Consider the following 20,829-nt stretch of genomic DNA (forward strand, 5'->3'; position numbering starts at 1 on the left):
GGGATGAGGAATACCACTGATGTTGCAGGTGTACCAGCAGGCCAACCAGGTCCTCAGTACAGCTCTTCAAGCCACCTATAGCACCATTTCATAGCTCAGGGCACATAACTCCTGTGTTAACCCAGCTGGTATCGGTGTCCCAAAGCATGGGGAGGGCTGGGAAGGACCCAGGAGACCTCAGGACTGGGTTTGTTCTTTCATCACACCTCCACCACTACCTCCGCCCCACTGGTCTGCGCTGCCTGGGAGCTGCAGATTGTTCCCTCCACCACAAAAGACAAAAACTCAGCAACGGCAACAAAGAAACGACGGGGAGACCCAGCACTGCCAAGTGCTCTTCCCAGAGCATGTAAAGAAGCAGCTCAAGGCAGCAGCCAGCTGCAGCTTTACAAAGTCACGCAAATCTTTCACCTTGAGACTGTAAAGCCAATTCTCATACCAAGTATTTTCAAAAATAACCCTGTAGCCTGCTCCTATCTAGCTTACAGACAAAGAGAAGTCTGAAAAGAACAAGGTTTCCCTGAAGAATCAGGCCAACCACCCTTTCTAGGGTAGGAAGAATCACAAAACAATGAAGCAACAAGTTGAGCAGACACTGTCTATCAAATGCTGCTTGCCAGAAGACACCAAGCCTCAAGAGCAGGCTGTCCTCACAGGACACCAGGCCTTTTCCTGAAAAGTTTCACAAACTCTAAATTAAGATTCAGATGAGTTTCTGTCATTTAACCCACAACTCACAGCAGTGCCTTTCAGCTCAGCAGGGAAAAGGCATATGGAGGCTTCATGCACTACCACAAGACCAACCTCTCGCGAGCCGAAACTCCCCAAAACATCTGACCCAGTTGAAAACCGCGCTAAACAAAATGAAGAAGGAAAGGGGAAGAGGATCAAAGTTCCTAACAAAGGAAGGCCCTGGTAAAATTGCCCCCACTCTCCGTGCCGCACCGGCGGGGCGAGCAGAGCAGATGCAGCAGGGAATTTCAATGGCTGGCCGGTCCCCACGCGCCCTGCGCCATGAGGCCCTTCTGTTCTCCTGCGGAGCCCACCGTCCGCCCCTGCCCTGCCCTGCCCAGCCCTCCCCACCCTCGTGGGCCACACCGTGGGCTGTAGAGTGGCTTCGCACAGGCAGCAGTGGTGGTTCAGGGAGAAGAACGGAGACAGTGTGTGTTTCACCTCACTCCTAGCCCCAAAACACTCTCAGGGTGAGTGCTACAACAGACATCCATCACCAGCCTTTCCAAGATGGGTCTATGCCCACAGACTCATGACAGGGCTAGCTGAGCAGACATCGTGCTTACACAGGCTAGTAAAAAAAAAAAAAAAAAAAAAGAGAAAAAAAGAAAGCCCTGAGCCCTCCTCAAAAGACTTTTCTGTAACCCTCCCAATAGAGCAAAACTCACTTTACATCACGCCTGAAAGGAAGAGGGCTGGGAGTCCTGAGGACCCAGCCTCAGCCAGGAAGGCTGGGGTAGGTTTAACCGGGAGCTCCCGTGGGGAGGAAGGACCTGTGCACATCAAAGGGAGCGATCCAGGCAGTTAAACAGGAACAGACATAAATCTCGCTGCAACTCACGCCGTAAACCCTAAGAAAGAGGGTCTCGCTCTCCCGCCCTCTCCCTCTGCCAAGATAAAGGCTAGAACGCCTGAGCCATGCACTGCAGGAAATAAAGTTGGGCATTTGGACTCCTCGGCAGCCCATGCCTGCAGCCAGAACATCTCCCCTCACTGCGCCAGCCCCTCGCAGCCCCCACCACTCCCCCATCCCTACCCTCACCTTCACCCCAGGGCAGCAATAAGGAAAAGGAATTCAGGGGAAGGCAAGTCACTAAAACTAAAGAGAAGGGACCTCCCACTCAGACACCTCACCCCCACCCCTCAAAACAGCCTGCACATCTCCCAGACGCCACAGATTCACAAGGCAGGACCCGCCACGATACTCCACCAGCCCAAGGAGCCAACAAAATCCTTCTGCTAGCCCAGCCAGGCTCCTCATCAGACCCTACTTGCAGACCGAGGGCTGGAGCCACAGCCACTCCAAGAGGCCGGTGGTGGCCCACATGGGCGGGCACTGGCCACACTCGGAGACAATAAAGTCCTGAACCTCCATGACCGTTACAAAAACTTCGCTTGGGGAAACCACAGGAGAGTGTCCGGGGTGCACAGCACGAGGGCCCTCTGCCGAGTGGGGGGCACAGGCCACCATGGCCGGGGAAGCAGGGCCTGGGCGCTGGGGAACAGCACCCCTGGGGAGGGAGCGGTGCTCGGCAGCACAGGGAGCGAAAGGGCGGCTTCCCTCTCCCCAAACGCAGCCGCATCCGTTCCCGGGGGAAAATCCTCGCCCCAAACGCGTTCAGGTGTCCCACCTCCGACAGAGCCACGGTCACTCCTCAGAGGGGCCTTACAACCGATGGGCAGGAGGAAAACCATCACCAGGATCCACAGACCCACGCCAGGAATCAGCCCCGGGTGAACGGCGAGCCCGGTGCTCGGGCGGCAGCTCAGCTACCCGCCGGCAAGTGGGATAGAGAAGGGGACGATCGATCCGTATCAGGAATCAATAGTTTACAACCTCTAACTGGAAATCAAACACCGCAATCGACGGCTGCTCCGAGCACAGCCGCTCCGCCGGCAAATGCACCCCTGAGATGAGAGAAGTCATCTCACCGTCTTGGAGTCCAGTTCATGTCTGGATTGGGCCAGGACCTTGTCGACGCCAGCCTGGTCCATGAACGTGACGAACCCGAAGCCCCTGAGGCCCGCAGCCCGGGCAGGAAAGGGGATGCGGAGAGAAGAGAGAAAGTTGGTTAAAGTGGCGGCCGGGCCGCGGCGGGGGCGAAGGGAGGCGCGGGCCCGGCCTCTCACCTGGATCTCTTTGTCAGCGGGTCCCGCATCACCAGGCACTCCTTCACCTCGCCGAACTGGCTGAAGTACTCCCGCAAGCCCTCTGCAAGCACAGCGCCCACCGTGGGTGTCCCGGCCCGTCCCAGCCCCGCCGCACCCCCCCGGGCTCGGCCCCGGCCCCGCCACCCCCAGCCCCGGCGGCAGGTGCGGGGCCCCGCGGCGCTCACCTTGCGTGGTCTGCCAGCTCAGTCCCCCGATGAACATTTTGCTGCGGGAGGAAGGAGAGAGCCGTGAGCAGGGCCGCGCCGAGGGCCGCGGTGCCCTGCGGGGTGGCGGCGGCAGCGGCAGGGCCGCGCGGGGAGGGAGGGCGCGGATCGGCCATGTTGGCAGCGGCACCGCCGCCGCCGCCGCCGCCGCGCCTGCCCGGGCCGGGTGGCCGGGGCCGGGGAGGGCGGCCGCGGCCGGGGCCGGGGGGCGGTGGGGGCGGTCGGTGGCGGCCGCCGCGGCGATACCAGGGGTCGTGCGGGGAGTCCGGGGAGGCGAGGCCGGGCTGGCTGCCGTCTGTCTCCATTCGGACCTCTTCTCCCTGCGAGGAGCGGCGCCGCACTCCCGGGGCAGATGAGCGCTGGAAAAGGGGCCGGACGGACAGGCCATGCTGCCCCCTCCCCCGACCCCTCTCCGCCGGGCGGGGAGGGAGCGAGGGAGGAGGGCCCGGCGGGCACAACCTGCCCGGCTCCTCCCACCCCCGCCGGCCCGCCGGCCGCCCTGCGCATAAAACCCGCCGGCGGCGCCGGGGCCGAGCGCCGGGAGCCGCGCCCGCACCGCGCCGGGGGAGCGCGCTCGATGCCGGGCGCGAAGGCGGCGGGAGCAGCCTGGGAGCCCGCGGCCGCTTTGTCCCCGGCCGCGCCGCCCGCACCTGCCCCGGGGCGGCGAACAAAGGGCGGCGGAGCCAGGCCCGGCCCGCCGCGCTCGGGCTCGCCGCGGCGGACCCCGGACACCCCGGCGCGGGTCCCCCCGGTGTCTCAGCGCTGCCGAGCGGCCGCTGGCACCGGGCGGGTTAAAGCCGGCGCGGGGACGGCTCAGGACCAGCCCGCCGAGGGCGCTTCCAGGTCGGGACCGGGGCTGCCTTCCTCACCCCGGGACCCCGGCCGGGCAGGAGGGAGCCGAGGCGCCTTCCCGGAGCCCTGGTGCCTTCTTGCCCCCCGGCAGCACGCGGTGACCCTGCGGGGGTCAGGGGCTGCCCGGCCCCGCACGGCAGCGCCCGGGCTGCAGGACCCCGGGCAGAGCTGCTGCCGGGCACCGCGGAGCCCCTCAGCGCCAGGTACGCACAGCCCGGCCACTCTCCTCTGCCCGCGGCTCACCAGGAGGGGGGTCGGGCTGGCCCCCAAGGCACCGCGGTCTTCTTGCTCATTCAGGCTGACAGACAGACTCGTGCCGAGCTCTACTGCCACACAAGTTCATCCACATGCTGCTTCTGGAGCAGGTCTGTGTACTCTGTTGCTGCTCTTGGGCAACCTGGCCCGAGTGGCTGGAGGAGCTCAGCGAGGAACAAGTGAAATACCTGTAAAGCTTAAGTCAGAGAAGATTTGTAACCTCTCCTGACTGCACCATGCATCGCTCTGGGAGAAAGTACTTGTTTGTGTCTGTGGCATACTGGAACAGAGCAGTGCCCAAAACCTCTGGTGACAGTGCTGTGAGCCCCTCTCATGGGAAGGGGTTATCACAGGGTCTCAGGCATATACCACTGTGCTGCCAAATAATCCCTGCAGGTATCTCTGCCTCCTTCTAGCACGAGTCCCTGTACCCTAGAGTGGGGAATTGACAGCTTAGGTCAGTGCCATCCTCATTTGACCTTTCTTCCCCTTCTCTCATGACTGCTCTTCCACATGCCAATATACCTCATTTCCCTACTGGAGAGGAACCAGGACACCTTTGTTTTAACAATACTCTGCAATAGTATCTTTCATTACATGGGCTCATCCTGAGGCTGCAACTCTGAATTAAATTCATCCTCTGCCCACTAGCTCTGCCAAACCACCATTCACCCACTCCGTTTCCTGGGCTGGGTCAGTGACACCATCCTGTCTCCTGGCCCTGTGCTTGGGCACAGCAACACACTCAGCACCAGACACTTGGTAGCCGCCCCTGGGAACTGAGCTACACAGCATCCCAGCTCCTGCTGCCACTGGTCCAGGCTAGGCTGGTTCTCCAAAATAACCCGCTCATCATTCCACAGGGCTGAAGTCACCACTTTGGGTGGAGATGCCCTGAGAGGCAGCCGGGCTGGTGCAGCAGGGAAATATAAATAACAATGTACAGAGGTGGTACTGCAGCGGGCAGTGATGGAAGGGCTGCATGGCCAGTGGAAGCAGCGGTGCTGAGGCAGCATCCTGGCCATCTCCCCTTCCATGTCCTGGGAAACCTGGACAAAGCTGGGCTGCCAGGAAGCCCCGCTGCTGCCTGCCACGCTGCCCAAGCTCACGGCTGCTACGCTGCCTCCTGGCACCTGCTCTCTCCCATTTGGAGGGCAAATGCTCCAGAGGGGGAACTAATATTTTCAAGTCACCTGGCACAGGTTTTATGCTCCGTAATTGTCCAGCCTAGTCACACTACTAATGCTAATTAAACACAAGAAAGAAACAAAAGAAACAAGAGCCCAGTGTTGGACACACTCAAGGATAACCTCTCTTGGTTTGCTACCAGTGCATTACTATAATTTTAAATGTGTGTTATTTTTAAGACAGTACAAGTAGAGCGCTCTGAGAGACACAGTGTTAAAATGCTGCATTGTGTCCTTTCTTCTTTTTTTGCATTATGTTTATTATTTTATTTGCTTTTTCTTCACCAAAATAACATTGGGGAAGGGAGAAGAGGATTACTGTGAGCTAACATCTGTGAACATCAGAGGAAAAAAAATTGAGCCTTCAGGAGTATTTGGATGGAGGATGTGGTTGGACTTGCATCACTGGGAATGACACCATACCATGTAACTTATTCCAAGGTCGTTTCCAAAACATACACACACTATTTTGTATTTCCACCTTAGGACCCCGAAGTGCTTTGTAAGTATCAATTCATTTATCTCTGTAACTCACAAGACAGTGGGTCTTGCAAAATCTGTTGATTAGTGACAGTAGGAAGCTTTCCTCACCAAGAAGTAAATATATAAAACGTTCCAGACCTTATGATTGGAAAGATGATCTGCCGAATATAAAATAATGCAGCATTGTATTCCTGGGGCTGCAGACAGACAGCTGTAGTGCCTCTGTGGCTGCTGCTGAGAGGTTGCCAAACACCAGCGAGATTAACAAAACTGCTCAGTTTTCTTGCTGCTATTCAGTGTCTCGTGTGTGGTAGAGTGACACTATCAAAATCATGTCCACTTCCTGCTGAGGAGGATGATTGGCAAAGCTCTGCCCAGCGCCAGTGGCAGACACTGGAGTTATTCATGGAGAGAGGGAGGTTCCAAAAAGTGGAGGTTAGGGGAGGGGCAGGGCAGCAGCCGCCTCCTTTCCTCCCTCATCATATAAGGCTTAAGGAGAGATTGTGTCTTGGAGACCTGTCTGTAGCCAGGAGGTTTGGGCAGCCAGGTACTAGGAGAAGTTTTGCTTTTCATTTAGTTTGGACAGTTGATAAACAATTCTGAACTGGAATTCAAATCATTTTTGTAATACTTGCATTACAATGCCGACCATGCAAACCTGGAGGATGTTAACTGTGGCTCCGTGGGCAATGCCAGGCTCTGGCAGTGGCTTCCGGTGGTGCTCGTGCCTGTTTTGGGAGGGATGCTGACCCTCTGGAAAGGCTGATGGCAAAGCACAAGGCAGCCTGGCAGGAGCTGGCTTGGGGCAAGAGTCAGGCACACAGGGGAAGAGGAGCTATTTAGAGAAATTTAATTGTTTAGATTCCACTCAGGTGGTGGGGGAGAGACAGAGTCAGCAACAGGAAGAGAGGAATGACTGCAAAAGTACCAAGGGGTTTTTTTTTACTTCATGTAAGAAACTTCACAGAGCAAGATTCACAGGGGAAAACCACCTACATGGTGCTTTGAGAACAGGGTGGGAAGGAATACAGGAGAGGAACAGCGCTGCATGCAAGAGAAATATAGATGTGGGTGAATAAAGAGCAGGAGAAACAGAAGTAGGAAGAGTAAATAAAGACAACTGGGATAACTGGAAGAAAGGAGTGAGGGAATGGAGAGAAGGAAACCACCCCAATTACCACAAAACAGCAAGAGGGATTGGAGCCTTGGGGGAAAAAAAGGGTAAAGAAAGCTGCAGGTGATGGAAAATAAAACATCAAGAGAACTTGCAGCGTAGTGAATTCAGTGTAGGGATTCAGCATAAAACAGCAAAAAGGCGAGGTCTCTGAAGGACAGTAGGAGATTGCAAGCATCCACCCGCTGCCCTGGAAATGATGGCTAAGGGAAAAATCAGAGAGCCCTTCCTGCTATTCTCCCTCTCTCCAAGTTCTAAAAACTACTACATGGTGTCTCGTCTCCGTGGTCCTGTCTAAATCAGTCCAGTAAATGAGGTAAAGCCCTGACTGCCCGACTCCAACACCGGGGCTGCTCCGAGCACCGAGCGCACCCAGCACCGCACCAGCCTGGCCACAGGTGCCACCTCCTGCAGCAGCCTGCAAAGGATCTCCCCTCTCCAAAGAGGAGCTGCAAACATTTTCACTTCTCTTAACACTCCAAAGATTGCATACAAAGTGACAGAAAGCAACAACAAATTTGAAAAATGAGACCTCTCTCCTCTAAGGTGCCCTGAAGCTCCACCTTCCCTCTAACATTTTAGTTGCTATTTGTCCCAGACTTCCATCAGTCACTGCTTTCTGCTCTGTCCTTGCTCCTGCCTAACCCCTTCGTAGTCCTCACTGCAGCAACCCGTGGAAAGGGGACCTTTCTCAGAGCAGCCACTGTTAAGAAGCTCTTCCCCAGCCCAGAAGCAGAACATTGCCTCCCGCTCTTCCCCTCCTCGCCAGGAAGCTCAGAGCTTCCTATGGTGGGAAACAGAGGGACCCTGCCATTAGAGAAGGGAGATGAGAAGAGGTGCAACCAAAATCCTACCAGATGTGCCAGGCTGTTTTAAAGAAGACTGATTAAATTGTTTCTTGTGCTTACTGAAGGTAAGGCAATTAGCTCAGTTGGCACAGAAGGAGATGTTAGATATTAGGAGAAAGCAGCAACTACAAAGATGGCTAAAGATGGGGGAGATCAGGCAGGAAGGCCAAGAACTCCCCATCCATGAAGATTTTTAAGAACAAATTAAGCAAATGTCAGTTTGGAGATCACATTCTGTTTTGTCCTTGCATGTTACAGAGCTGACCTTTCAGCACCACTCTGAACCCCCAGTTTGCACAGTTTCTTCATCATGTGAGGTGAAAGAACAGAAAGAGTTTGGAATAAAGGAGGCAAAAGTGAGGGTTTGTCTAATGGAAAGGGGAGTTGTGAGTATGTTCCAATGGGGGCTGGTGAATAGGAATAACAGAGAAGTTTAAAGGCCATGGTCCACATGTCAGGGCAAGTAACAGTGCAGCAAACACCACCAGGACTGGAGAAGAGGTCTGGGAATAAGTTGGATGAACAGGGGTAACACAGAAAGGTCTGGGTCAGGTTTGAAAGCATCAGCCAGTGCAGTGCAGAACATCAGTCAGATACCATTAGACAAAAGGAGTTTCTGTATTAAGATTTTTTAAAAGTATTAAAGTTCTGAATTAAAAATCCTGTGTCCCGGGGAGGGGGGTGGGTAACCCCCAGCACACCACCACAACGCAGCTTTTCCAGCCCAATCTGCTGGGCCAGGCAGGGCCCAGTGATGCTGCACTATCCGTGGATCTGCACATCCTCTGCAGGTCTGATGCATGTGTGAATTATTAATCTGGGGCTGAAGTCAGCACCATGTCAAGGACCTCTAAAACCTGCCTTAAAGGAGGCAGAGTCCAAGGGAATGGAGGAACAAGGGGAGAAGAGGGCTCAGGGGAAGGAGGACTGGATTCCCTGCTGAGATGCTTGCAGGAGGCAGAAAATCTGGGTCCTGGCACTGTCCCAGAGCAGCACTAGAAGGAAGAGACACTCACAGGAGCAAACAGAACTTTTGGCTCAACATATGAACAGGAGCTAAGCAAGCAGAAGCTGTTTCTTCATCCCCTCTCTTTCAGGATATAATCGATTTCCTGCCTCTGCTATAACAGTTGCACTGGCTTTTAACTCTCCCATTTCTTCAGGACTGATTTTCTAATCTAAGCTGATGGGACTTTTGCTCCTCAAATCCCAACAGCACTTCTCAGAGGATGACATTATAGTATTCTGGTACTATGATGGTGTAAAGCAATTGGGACTAAATAACTGTTCAATGTACAACATTGAGAAGGTTTGCAGATTATTTGGAGGAATGAACAGAAAAGAGCATCTTCAAAATCCAGGGTGCATGCTGGAGCTCCTGAGATGGGAAAGGTTCAGACCAAGGCAAGTGCACAGGACAGAAATACACACTGTAAATCTTCCTAAGCAGCTCAGCCTGTCCTGGTTCCTCAAGGTTTTGCCAAGGTATTTTGTTTGTACTTGTCACATGACTTACATCAGGCATCACATCCTAATCAAGATGGACACCGGTGTCTTCCCAGGCAAAGCTCCCATCCTCAGATTGCAGGAGCGGCTTAGCTGCTCTGTGCACGTAACTCCTGCCTGAGCCTCCTCCCTGCTGAAGGGGAAGGGAGGTGAGAGGCTGCCAGGGACCAGGGACACTTGGACATCTCTGGTTGTTCTTCTGTTTGCTGTAGAACAGTCTACAGCAAGGCACAAACTGGCCCAGCGTGTGATGTACTCAGAGCTGCTTTTCTACAGCAGAACAGACTCTCAGGGCCGGGAGTGGTGTCCTCCAGAAAGGAAGGGCTTCCCCCACCCCAGAGCACAACATCCTCACTCAGTCCTACAGGCTCCTGATCCTCCCAGGCTAGGGAATATGAAATGGGATGGCTGTTACTAAAGGCTCCAGTTTCAGCAACCTTCACTGGCTTTTAAATGTGTAGAGTTTGGAACTGGAAAAGGCTCAGAATCTGTCCTTTGGTCCCAGGACACAGTGACTGCCCCTGCCCACACACCCAGTGAGCTGACCTCTAACAGAAGACAAGCTCTGATTCTGCGCTGCTCATAGTCCAGTGGGAAATACTTTGCTCCTGCTGCTACTTGTCCATTCTTGCCCATCTTTTTCTCACTTTTCACAGCCTTTAAGCATTTATCTTTTCACGCCTTTGCCTGCTCTGGATTTCCCTCAAGGCTGATTTTGCTACATTAGGGTCCTTGTGCCATTTTCTTTTATCTTTGTTTGGTTTTTGGTCGCAGGTAGTAGAATTTTCCCCACCTACCTCATGCCCATGCAGTTCCAAGAGCTGAAGTAAACTGAGTCCCTGACCTTTTTCCCAGCAGGAGCAAGAAGTGATTCACAAACTATATTCCTCAGAGCTCGCAGCTGGCTGATGGCCAAAGCAGTGCAACAGCTCAGGACTAGCTCCCAAAGTAGCTGTCCAAGGCATTATTTAGCACAGGGCTGAGACACAGGCAACATGGAGATACTCCGACAAAAGCAGGGAGAGAGGGAGGAGCAGCAGGAAACCTCTCTCATGGTGGAACTTTACTAAAAGTAGGAATGAAACAGTAACCTCTACAATCCAAAGTTCCTATCAGATACACGCATTAAAATGGGGAATAGTAACTTTAAAAAACACACTCAAGGTTCCAACAAAAATTTAATTAAATGTGTTTAAGATTTTAGTTCCATCTCCCTGCCATATTCCTGATTTATCACTGAGCAGTTCTACTCCCCTGTTTGCAGGAATGATTGGTGCCTTTCTGGAGACACCAGAAGAGAGGACTCTCACGAGTTACACGTGAAATAGAGGGATCATACTCTGGCTTAAGACATCCTGACTCACTGGACTTGTAATCTGATTACACGGGTGTTTTTGGAAGCCCTGTGCAGTATGTCCTGCCGTGCTCCAGCCTTTCCCCTCTGAGGGTCACCACGTTTGCCGCTTCACAGACACCCCTGGGGTTTGGAAACTGCCCACTTGTGACGGATGGAAACAGTGAGGAGTCTTCCAAAACTTCCCACTGATTTTAAACATTTGAGTCAAAGAGCTGGAGATGCAGTAAACATTCCTCATTCCAAAGAAGGCCTGGGGAAGCTCCCAGCACACAGCATTTTTGGCAAAACAAGCTTGTGGTGTCTCAAGGTGTGCACCCAAGATCTGTGTTCGTTTATTTGTAGTGGCACAGGTGACTGGTCAAAAATGTAATGCTCAGGTAATTTATACCTTCTTTATGTTTTTAACTGCAATAACACCTTGGCCTCTGTTTACTGGCACGCTGCTGGACACCCAGAAAGCTGGTAAAAATGTTTTCCTATCTCAAATGCTATGATGTTCCTATAACAGAAAGTTTGTGAAAAAACAAACAAACAAACAATCAAACCACAAACAAAGTTTGCGATTTAAAACCAATCACATTTTGGAGGGTGAATCTAAAAGAGCCTCTCTGGTCTTTGAAGAAACGTGGGAATAAAAGAGGCATTTTCTGGGAGAGCAGCTCTGAGGCCAAACAAGTTTTTGAAGCAGGAAAGCTGCTCTTACACACTTCTGCTGTGAGGCAAACTGTGCTCAAGTGTGTTGGTCATTTTGGAGCCTTGAAAGCAATGCAGCGTCTGGTAAGTTCATTCCCAGATGCTGGAAGAACAAGGGATTGTGGGAAGCAGTGTAAGATGGGGAGGGATTTACTGCAGAACAGAGAAAAAGCAAATCAATGAAAGTTTGTTCAGCCTTCCTTCCCTTTTGGTTTGTTTTTAGCGAGGCTGCAGCAGGAAAAATTTTGAGATTTTTATGCTTGTGTTGCTTTAAGGACAGGAATGCTGGAAACGGAGGTATTTGATACCTTTGCTGCTAATTACAGTGCAAGCTCCCAGTGTCCTGACAATGCCCTTGTCCCTGACCTGGAGGGGCCTCACTGTCTCAGGGTCAGCTGTAATTTAGTTTTAGGTCAGACCTGGGACTCTCCTGCCAAACTAACTGCACTTTGTTTTGAAGTAGAAACCATTTACTAGCAAGTCTGAGACCATCAAACTCATTTCACTAACAAGAAACAGGAACAAAGAGCAGAGCCCCAGAGACGAAGGTCAGTGTTGGACACGGGGAGAGCTCAGCTGCGTCACGAAGGCAGGGGCCGTTCTCCCACCGAGCCCCACAACCCCCTGAGCCCAGATCTTCTGCTCTCTTCAATTAAGCTTGTTTATTACAGAGAAGCCTAGGGACCAACTAAGCTGTGCCAGGCCTAGGCCCTAAACAGGCAAACAGCACTGGCAGCCCCCACCTTAGAGTGCTACTACACAGTTGCTGCATTTCGCAGGCGGCTCAAGAGGAGCGAGATCTTCAGTAAAGCTTTTGAGTTGTTTGTTCTGCTCGAACCTCTTCTCACAGATTGGCCGGGTGATTTGGGCCAAGAAAATTCTGTTTTACTACTTGAAAACCGAGGTTTTTCTTCCCTACCTCCAAAAAAACTCCAAAACCCAAAAATGCTTCGAGATCTCCAGAAAGAACATGTTGCAGAAAATAACTCAAAGCTGTAAAGGGAAATACTTTTTAACTCCCTCCAAATAATCAGCACTCCCTAACTCACAGGGAGTGAAGTATTTTTTCAAACCAAGAGATTTTGATCTGATCTTCATCCCCCTCACCATACTGATGGACAGATTCCACTGTCACAGTGCCACCCAGCATTACCTGAAATTAACTTGTCACCTAATGAACGGTTCTGTACAATTTGTGGGTCAGCACGAGCACCCCATGCATTTTGTGTCTTGTCAGAGTCCCTGCTCTTCTGCACTTATGTGGACATAGGACTGGGTTTGCTGGGGGAAAGCCTATTCACAGCAAAATGTTTTTTCAACTCTGCACATCATTGCAACAAGAGGCCAACTTGCACTTACAGGAAAGAAGCTTGGTGAAAAATGGGTGCTAATTTACTAAATAGCAAAAGTCTCTCGACATCAAAGGAGCATTCCATGAAGGAGGCAGACAAGTATAGACCCAAGTATGCTCTTTGGGAACAGTAAAACACATTCAGCTCTAGTTACTGGCCAGAGCTGGGGTTGGTGAGAGGTTGGTTGTGACTGTTCACAGCTATAGCAAGGGACAGGACCGCTGAGGAATGTTCAAATCTTTCTATTATGAAAGTTGACTAGAAGACTGCAACACACCCTGAGGTGTGTTAACACTTGTTCCCTGCCACGCTGGACAGCTGCAAGGCAGTGTGGTCAGAAGAATTACCAGTCCTACACACTCTGAGATGAGTTTAAAATGTAATACCCTCATTGTCGGACACCACAGGTCCCTAACTACCTGCAAACCCAAACTGCTTCTCTCAGCATTGGTGCCTCTGCAAATATCAAACCAGTTTCCAAGAGCTCATCTCAGTTGCCAGAGCTCTTCGTGGGACAGGTCCCAGCTACTCAAGAGCTGGATACGTCCTTCGTGGCTCCCGGAGAAACCCACGTGTTCCGGGAGCGATGCAATTGCCATGTACCAGAACAAGGCTCTGGAGCAGAGCAGATAGCTTCCTTGGCAGCTGGCCTGCAGTGCTGGAGCTCGCTCCCAGGAGAGAGTAGAGGGAGTAAAAACCTCACTGCCATCAGAGCAAAGCGCTCAACCTGCTTCTACCAGAGATTTCTCACAAGAGCGAAAAAATCCAAAAGTGTCTCTGCAAATAGGAGGCTGCAGGAACAGAGAAAAGATAACCCAGTTAACGTCAGGCACACAGCTCTGCCACCAGATCAGGTAACACCGACCAGTGAAGCACAGGCAGAGCCTGTTTTACACCTGGAAGACTACCCAACTAACATCTGGACAGAGAATTGCCTCCCTACTTAAAGCCACTCAAACCCCAGATCTGCAGCTGCGAAGCTTTCAAGTAAGGTTTTTAAATCTGGAAGTTGAATAGCATGAAATGTATTCTATTCCCCAGATGACCTTATCCAAGCTCATTTTCAAGGCACAACAGAAGACACAGCTACCCTCAGGTTCCCAGGTAGTGCAATTTATACCCCGAGGCAGATGAAAGTACAAACTACTTGGACTCAGAGTTTGTGTGCTTTTGGACTCCCCTGTTACTTCAGGTGTCACCATATCTGCATAACCTCTACAGTGAAGAGAAAAGGAGAGGGTTTTCACTCGTTTCAAGGAAGGCTGAGCTCTGCCCACAGACGAGGCAATTTTCTGTCTACACACAGAGGACTCCACCCAGAGGAGCTGATTCCCAAGAGCACAGCAGAGCCCCTTCGGAGACAGCTCCCAAGGCTGGAGCTCCTGCAGAGCATGATGCAGGCTCACCCCCAGTCCAGCAGGCTCCTGGGAACAGGGCCATAATGACCATGGACTGCCCAGTCAACCACACAGAGGTCATCTCCCATCCTCTGCTCCACTGCCGCCGAGGAGGGGCTGTGCAAGGTGGAGCACGGAGCTCTGGGCAGGGCTGTGCGGGTGGCAGCCCAGCCTGGGAACTCAGGAGCAGCAAGGAAGGAGAGGATGCTGGAGTGGAAGTGATTTGAATTAGAACAAACTGGCTGCTGAATAGAAGCTTTTATTCCAGCATGGAGAAGGCTTTGTTAGTCAAGCACATGTGATGCACAAAAGCCTCCACTTGAATTCATTGAGTTTTAATTGGTTCTCAGGTGGGGGAGGAGATGGGTGTTAGGAATTAGGGATTCCTTAAAGAGGCAATATCATTAAATCTTAACGCCTCTTCCCTCTCACCCCCGGCTTCGGCTTAGGAGTCTGGCCTCATTCAATTGTCTCATGTTAGAGAATCAGAAAAACTGAGGGAGAGAAAGGGTGGGAGGGGGAGTCACTAATAAAGCCTAAAGGGAGATCAATGAACTAGGAGGGTGAGGGGCAGGAGGAAGACTGAGAAAAGAAAGAGGCTGCTTGGGAGAGGAGGGAGGTCACACGCAGGCAGGGAAGGCAGGAGAACCTCAAAGGGATGAGGGAAAGAGAATGATGCCATTTGAGTCGGCGCTTTCTTTTCTCCCTGCATTCCTTCTTTTATTGAACACTTAAAACTTCCCTTGGAGATCCTCTAGCTTGGCTCTGTGAGCCTGTGCTCCAAAATAACAGTTGACCACCAGAAGGAAGGAAGCAAATCCTGGGATGGGCATGGAGGGCATGTGCATGGGGAATAATAGCAGTGAGAGAAACCTGCTTGGAAGGACCTCACAGGAGCTGGTGCTTGTTTTGCCAGACACAGCATGAATCAGACAAAACTTTTGTTACTAAGAGTCTGCCACAGACATCCCTGAAACAAGGTCCTTGTGAGTGAACAAGAAAGGGAGTCATTGGGAGCTAAGGAGATTTCCCAGTAGGTGTAGTAGGAGGTTCAGCACCCAGCCCAGGGACCCTGGGTACCTGTGAGCCAGACCCTGACAGACTGTTGCGATGTGGAACACACATCTCACAAATGTACAATGATTTCCATCAGTCCAGTACATCACAAGAGAATGAATTAATGTTGGTTTAACTACTGCATTTGGAATTTAGATAGGTAAGTGAATGACATACCAAACACATTGCCAGCAAACACCAACTCGAATGCATTTTCTCTGGAGTTCCTGACAGAAGAACACTGCTTCTATATTTAAGCCAGACAGTTTATCCTGTACAAAGCCACACACAGCAGATATTCTTTACAGGAAGCACTGCCTACTGTTTCATTATAATTCTTCAGGACAAAATTGGACTGCACAATCTCTGCTTGTAGACACTATGGCACTGATCTCCCCCAAAACAGGGGCAGTGCAGCTGATAACTACACAGACTCAAACAGGAGGTCTCTGACTTCTGTGTGAGGACAGTGTGGGATGCTGAAAACAGTATTCCCATGATGGCTTCTCTCTGAGAGACTGTCTGATCAGTCACCTACTGTGGTGTGAAACCTGAAGGAAACACAAGATCCTCCACTGACACAGACACAGCTGTGGTACAGGGTAGCTCTCACACACGTGGGTTATTCACGTGTTTCAGAGCACAGGAAAAAAAAAAGAGATTGGTGATTCCCCCATTGGAAGTGTCATAGGATCCAGTTTTCCAAACCTCCTCTTTGAAATAGGAGCCTAAGTGTCATTTAGAAGTGACATATAGACTGCAATCTCATTTGGTCCTTAACTCCAGCTCAAAGCAGACGTGGTCTCCACCTGGCAAAGGCACTCGTGAGCAGTGGGCCGTGACAGTGCCTGGCACCAGCTACAGAGAAAGCATTTAACCACACATGGAGAAGAGATAACACCACTTGCTTGATTCCTGATACTGCGAAGTCTACACACAGACTCTGCCAAGCTGCCCGCTGTCACCACTTGACCAGTGACAACCAACAAGAGCCCTGCCCTACAGGAACAGCAGGGCTTTCCTCCAACAAGGGAGCCTCCCTTGGACAGCTCACACAGGAAAACACAAAGAGCCCCCCAGATCCTATTAGGGGACATTCTTTTTCCTTTCCAAGCAATGTTTACTGAGTGCTTCAGTTTGCGTCTTCTCATAGTGCACCTGCATTATAGGTAGCATTACACATCGCAGACAGATTTATTTAATTTTCTATCTTAAGAGTTTTAAATAATTCACAGGCATAATTTCAAATTACATCTGACTCACTTGAGGCAACCAGCTGCTCTTCATCATCAACGGTAACATTTGTGGGTTCATCTTATTGTGCACAGCTCTAAACACAATCCCTGCCCCGTCAGAAAGTCACATCCCTCTGCGCAGGACTAAGCAATTGCACTGCTTCCTACAACCCTGCATTCCATGTTAGAGATAGAACAACTCCTGTGTCTATCTTCCCAGTAACAAAATGTAGGAAAAGGCTGTCTTAGTAAGGATGGGCAAGGTCATGCCTCCAACACTGTTCCTTGTATTTATCCTAGACTTGTTGCCCTGGATGCATTTGCCCTCCTCCCAGTAGTTTGCTAGTAACAGGCTTTCCTGTAATTGTTTCCTTCTCTTTCAGATATGTTCAGTGCATACTTCAGTGCTGGAGTATTAGCTTTCCCAATTCCACCTCGTTTCTCAACAGTCTCCTATTTTGTAGCTTCCAATAGGATCAGACCATTTGTGCCTTTGGAAAGAAAAATAATTGGGGGGGAAAAAAAAAACCCTCTTAGTATGCTCAAATATCTCGTTGCTCTCCTATGGTTTTCAGTGGATGCCTTTGGTGGTTGGGATCCTCTTGCAACATTTTTCCTAGCAAGTCCCATTTCCGCAACCTCTTGGTATGCGACAGCAGGCACTTCTGAACTGCTTCACTACACAAGCCACAGATTTGTCTGTCACAAACAGTGTCAGTTATCACAGCATCAAATTTGCTGTGTGCAGCAGGTCTCCAAGACTGCCATGAATTGAAAATTGTTTTGCTACCTCTTCTCAATGCCTGACGGAACAGGTATCTCAGCAATCAGCAGTGGCTTTGGGGCAAAGTGTGACTGACACATCTGCAGCAGCTATCCAGTTAATTTTATTCCTGGCCTGTTTCGTTACATTAAACCTCACGATGCTCACCATATTTCCTCCTTTCCCAGCAGCAGAGATAGCAAAACCATCCTTTCAGCTCCAGAAGCAGTTTAGCTACGGCTGCTCCACCGATTAGACTGGCTTCACCTCACAGGTCCTCCTGCATCCAGGAGATTGCCTCTTGCTTTGTGAGTACTAAAATCACAAAATGAAGCCAATCCTAAGCAAAACTCAGCCCTAACAAGAGATCACTGACAGTTTCAACAGCACCACAACAGATCCTGTGCCAAGCTAGTGGTCAGGCACAAGCTTTTACTTTCTGGTATCCTCTGTGAAGGGGCAGATTTGTGTGGCTGCTGGCATAGTTTCAAGAGCTATAATATGAAGACCACCTACAGCACGGGTCTGGTCAGAGCACTCATACAGAAACATAGCCTACCCTCCTTGGAAATCTCTTGTTTCTACTCCAATGGACAGGCCCTTGCAAGGACGCTGGGAGCACCCATCCTTTGCTCTGTCAGTGGCCACATCAGCATCCTGTGCTGAGCCCAAGGGTTTCCTGCAGCTTCCCGTGCTGCTTCACCTGAAGCTGCAGCCCCCAGGCAGGTTCCACACACAAGCTCCTGCTCCAGCCCATGCCAGGCAGTAGTACCTGCAGGACCAGCCATCACAGCTTCTCTGGGCCCAAAGGCCACATCCAAATTTGTGCAGGAGGAGGCCAGAGCTGCACTGGAGCCAGGCTCTCCGTGTTACAGACAGAATGAGGCTAGGATGACTAATGAGAGAAGCCAGCGCTGCGGAAGCTTTCCAGCCCAGTGCCCTCACAGGTTTCTGTGTGAGGTGGTAGCATTTGCACATTTATCAGTGTAATACTGCACACTTACTGTTCCTTAAATTTGCACAAACCCCCGTCTCCATGGGCCTGCTGGACAGTGGACCTTGCTTGGAGAGATTTTTACAAATGCACATCACTACTCTGATAACCACATGCAAGTTCCTATTGGGAACTTCAGGGGAGAGCTCTGCACTTCAGTACGTTGGCTCATTGTACCTAAACATGTTATTTCTCTGAATGATACCAGTGCTCTGTCTCCTGTGTTTTGACAGGTAAGTAGACGAGGGGCACTGTGGCTTTAAGAAGGTCATTTCCACTGTCCTGCCGCTGTAATTAGCCTGCTAAAGAAAGGGCAGAGGCTGGAAATTGGATTGAGCAAACCAGGCTTTAGCCGCAGGATGAAGGCAGAGCCCCAGGATTGTTATGTTAATCACCTGAGCTCAGCAGTCCCTGCCCTTCAAACCAGCACAAACCCAGTAACAAATCCAGGACCCCTTTGCGGAGCAAACCCAGGCTCCAGCTGCCCCAGGACATCTCCCTCCACCTCCTGGGATGCTGGGGCCACCCCTGTGGACAGCCGTGGTGGCAGCCGGAGGGGATCCTGTGCCTGGCCACAGCCTCAGCCCGTGGCCATACAGCTCCTCTGATCCAGAGCGCCGGGACTCAGCTGCCAGTGGGGCCAAGACTAAATGGGGGTCACGGGTGACTCCGTGAGCTGATGGGAAGGGCTGCTTTACACCAGCTGAGGATCCAGCCCTGGCCGTGCTGAGTCAAAAGCATGTCTGAAAGCACAGATTGCTCACTGCTATTTCCCCGATGAAAAATAGCATTAAGAACAATAGGCCAGATTCGTACTCGGCACAATAACGGCTGTAGGCAGCGGGCGGGTTCGGGTGGGCGCCACCCCTCTGCAGAGACAGCACAAGCCACCCCCCACCCCGGTCCTGGGGCTGCCAGTCCAATGTCTTCAGCACCACAGCCACCCCAAGTTAATTCCAAGGGCAAGTCCTGGGAGTACAATCCCTGGCCTGTCCCTGAACTGTCTTCAGGAGTGCAGCTGCACTCTGTGCCAGAGCTGTCACCTGCACCAGACACTGGTGTCACCTCATCAAGAGGCGCTGAACAAGCCAGCAGCTTGGCCCAAGGTGCCCTGTGTGCTGTAGGGACACGTTTGTGGCACAGGCAGTGAGAGCTGGCCACGAATCACTCCCAGTCACAGCCGGCTGCCTGCTGCCTCCTGTTTTGTCCTCGCCACCTCTCCCCTCAACGGGATACAAGGCTGGGGTTTACCTCACTGTGCTTTACTAGCTTGTATCCCCTGGAAACGTGCCTTTCTGCCTCCTCTCTGCTCAGAAACTTTGGGCTAACAGCCCTCACCACCACCACCCACCTTCTTTTTAAGGCAGCGACCCAGGCTGGCCATTGTCCCCTCCTTGTTGCCCCTATTTTCTTAGGGCAAGCTCCCGCCTCTCCCCCGCGTCGGGCCAGCTGGGGCTCCGCGTTACCTCCCTTGTTCTTTGGCACATTTTTTCACTGCACCCCATCGCTGCTGGGGAGGGGGAGGGAGAGGAGGAGGATGGGAGGGCAGTGTCTGGCTCCGCATCCAGCGCGCCGGATGGCATGGTTTTGGAGAGGCCTGGCTTAGTGAAGTTATTCAAGCCAACGGCAGCCTGGCAACCGGGCGGCCACAATGGGAGCGCAGGAGGAGGAATGTTTCCACATGCCTGATCAATGGGAGCAAGGGAGACAGCAAAGCAAACAGAAGCTGGGAAAGAGACACAAAGAGAAAGCAGCCTTTTCTCTGCTCAGTTCCTTTCATTTGTCACAGCTCTTTGTGCAGCTGATGACAACGGAGGCCCTTCGGAGGCTAGTTTTAGGGAGTTTGGTTTTTCTAATTAAATAAAATGCCGTGTCCTTTTTATTCACTTGTCACCTTCTCGCTCGCCAGAAAAACCCCAAGAGCAGCCCCATTAGCACTTGAGCCTCCTGCTCCACGCACCTCCCAGGAACCCCAAGCACCTCTTTCTCCCTGGGAAGGTAGAAAGGCACAAGCACCCCCTCAAAATAGCTCCGTGCTGGACACGCTGCCCTTCCCGAGCACCGGCAGGGCCCTGCTTGGGGGCTGCAGCACAAGCCACCCGCGGCCCCCCGGCTGCTCATTATGGGAATAAAGAGCCCAGCGAAGAACAACCTCTCTGGAGGTGGCGCGTCCCGCAGCAGCTGCTGACCAGACTAACGGGCAACTTTCTATGGGAAAGAGGCAGCGTTCAAAACAGGGTTAGAGGAGAGTTGCCTTGGAAACTTCGACCATTTCTGCCGAGGGGCTACGATTTCCCTCGAAAGGTCCCAGACAGGATTTACCTGGGAGCCGACTGTGGGGCAGAAACTCCTGCAATCTGCAAAGCAGCTGGGGGATGGAGGCAAAGGAGGGGTTTCAGGACAGAGGCACCAGCGTGCTGGTGCCGGGTTGCGTGGTGACAAACAACTCCAAATCCAGCCCTGTTGCATAAGCAGTGGTGGGAGCCCAAAGTTGTTTCCTCTAATTACTATGCTAGAGTTCACAGCGACAGGCCTCCTCTTGTGCAGGAGTTTACTGGAAAGGTCCTCCC

The 20,829-nt window shown here is 51.9% G+C and overlaps 1 protein-coding gene across 3 annotated transcripts in view; it reads right to left on the bottom strand.

Moving 5' to 3' along the window:
• MSI1 (musashi RNA binding protein 1) overlaps positions 1 to 3,614 on the bottom strand; it is a 29,687-nt gene extending 26,073 nt beyond the window's left edge. For 2 of the 3 annotated variants that reach the window (XM_050318538.1, XM_050318537.1), the window contains exons 1-4: positions 3,354 to 3,547; positions 3,069 to 3,109; positions 2,863 to 2,944; positions 2,665 to 2,749 (exon numbers count right to left, since the gene is read on the bottom strand). In XM_050318538.1, the coding sequence (XP_050174495.1) occupies positions 2,665 to 2,749; positions 2,863 to 2,944; positions 3,069 to 3,109; positions 3,354 to 3,412 (267 nt within the window). In that variant the 5' untranslated portion in view covers positions 3,413 to 3,547. Of the gene's footprint in view, positions 1 to 2,664; positions 2,945 to 3,068; positions 3,110 to 3,353 lie in introns of all 3 variants that reach the window. The other variant, XM_050318536.1, reaches the window with a different exon arrangement.
• Positions 3,615 to 20,829: the final 17,215 nt, after the last annotated feature.

Source organism: Myiozetetes cayanensis, unplaced genomic scaffold (genome assembly GCF_022539395.1).
Source record: "Myiozetetes cayanensis isolate MyiCay16 unplaced genomic scaffold, myiCay2020 scf21, whole genome shotgun sequence".
NCBI lineage: Eukaryota > Metazoa > Chordata > Aves > Passeriformes > Tyrannidae > Myiozetetes > Myiozetetes cayanensis.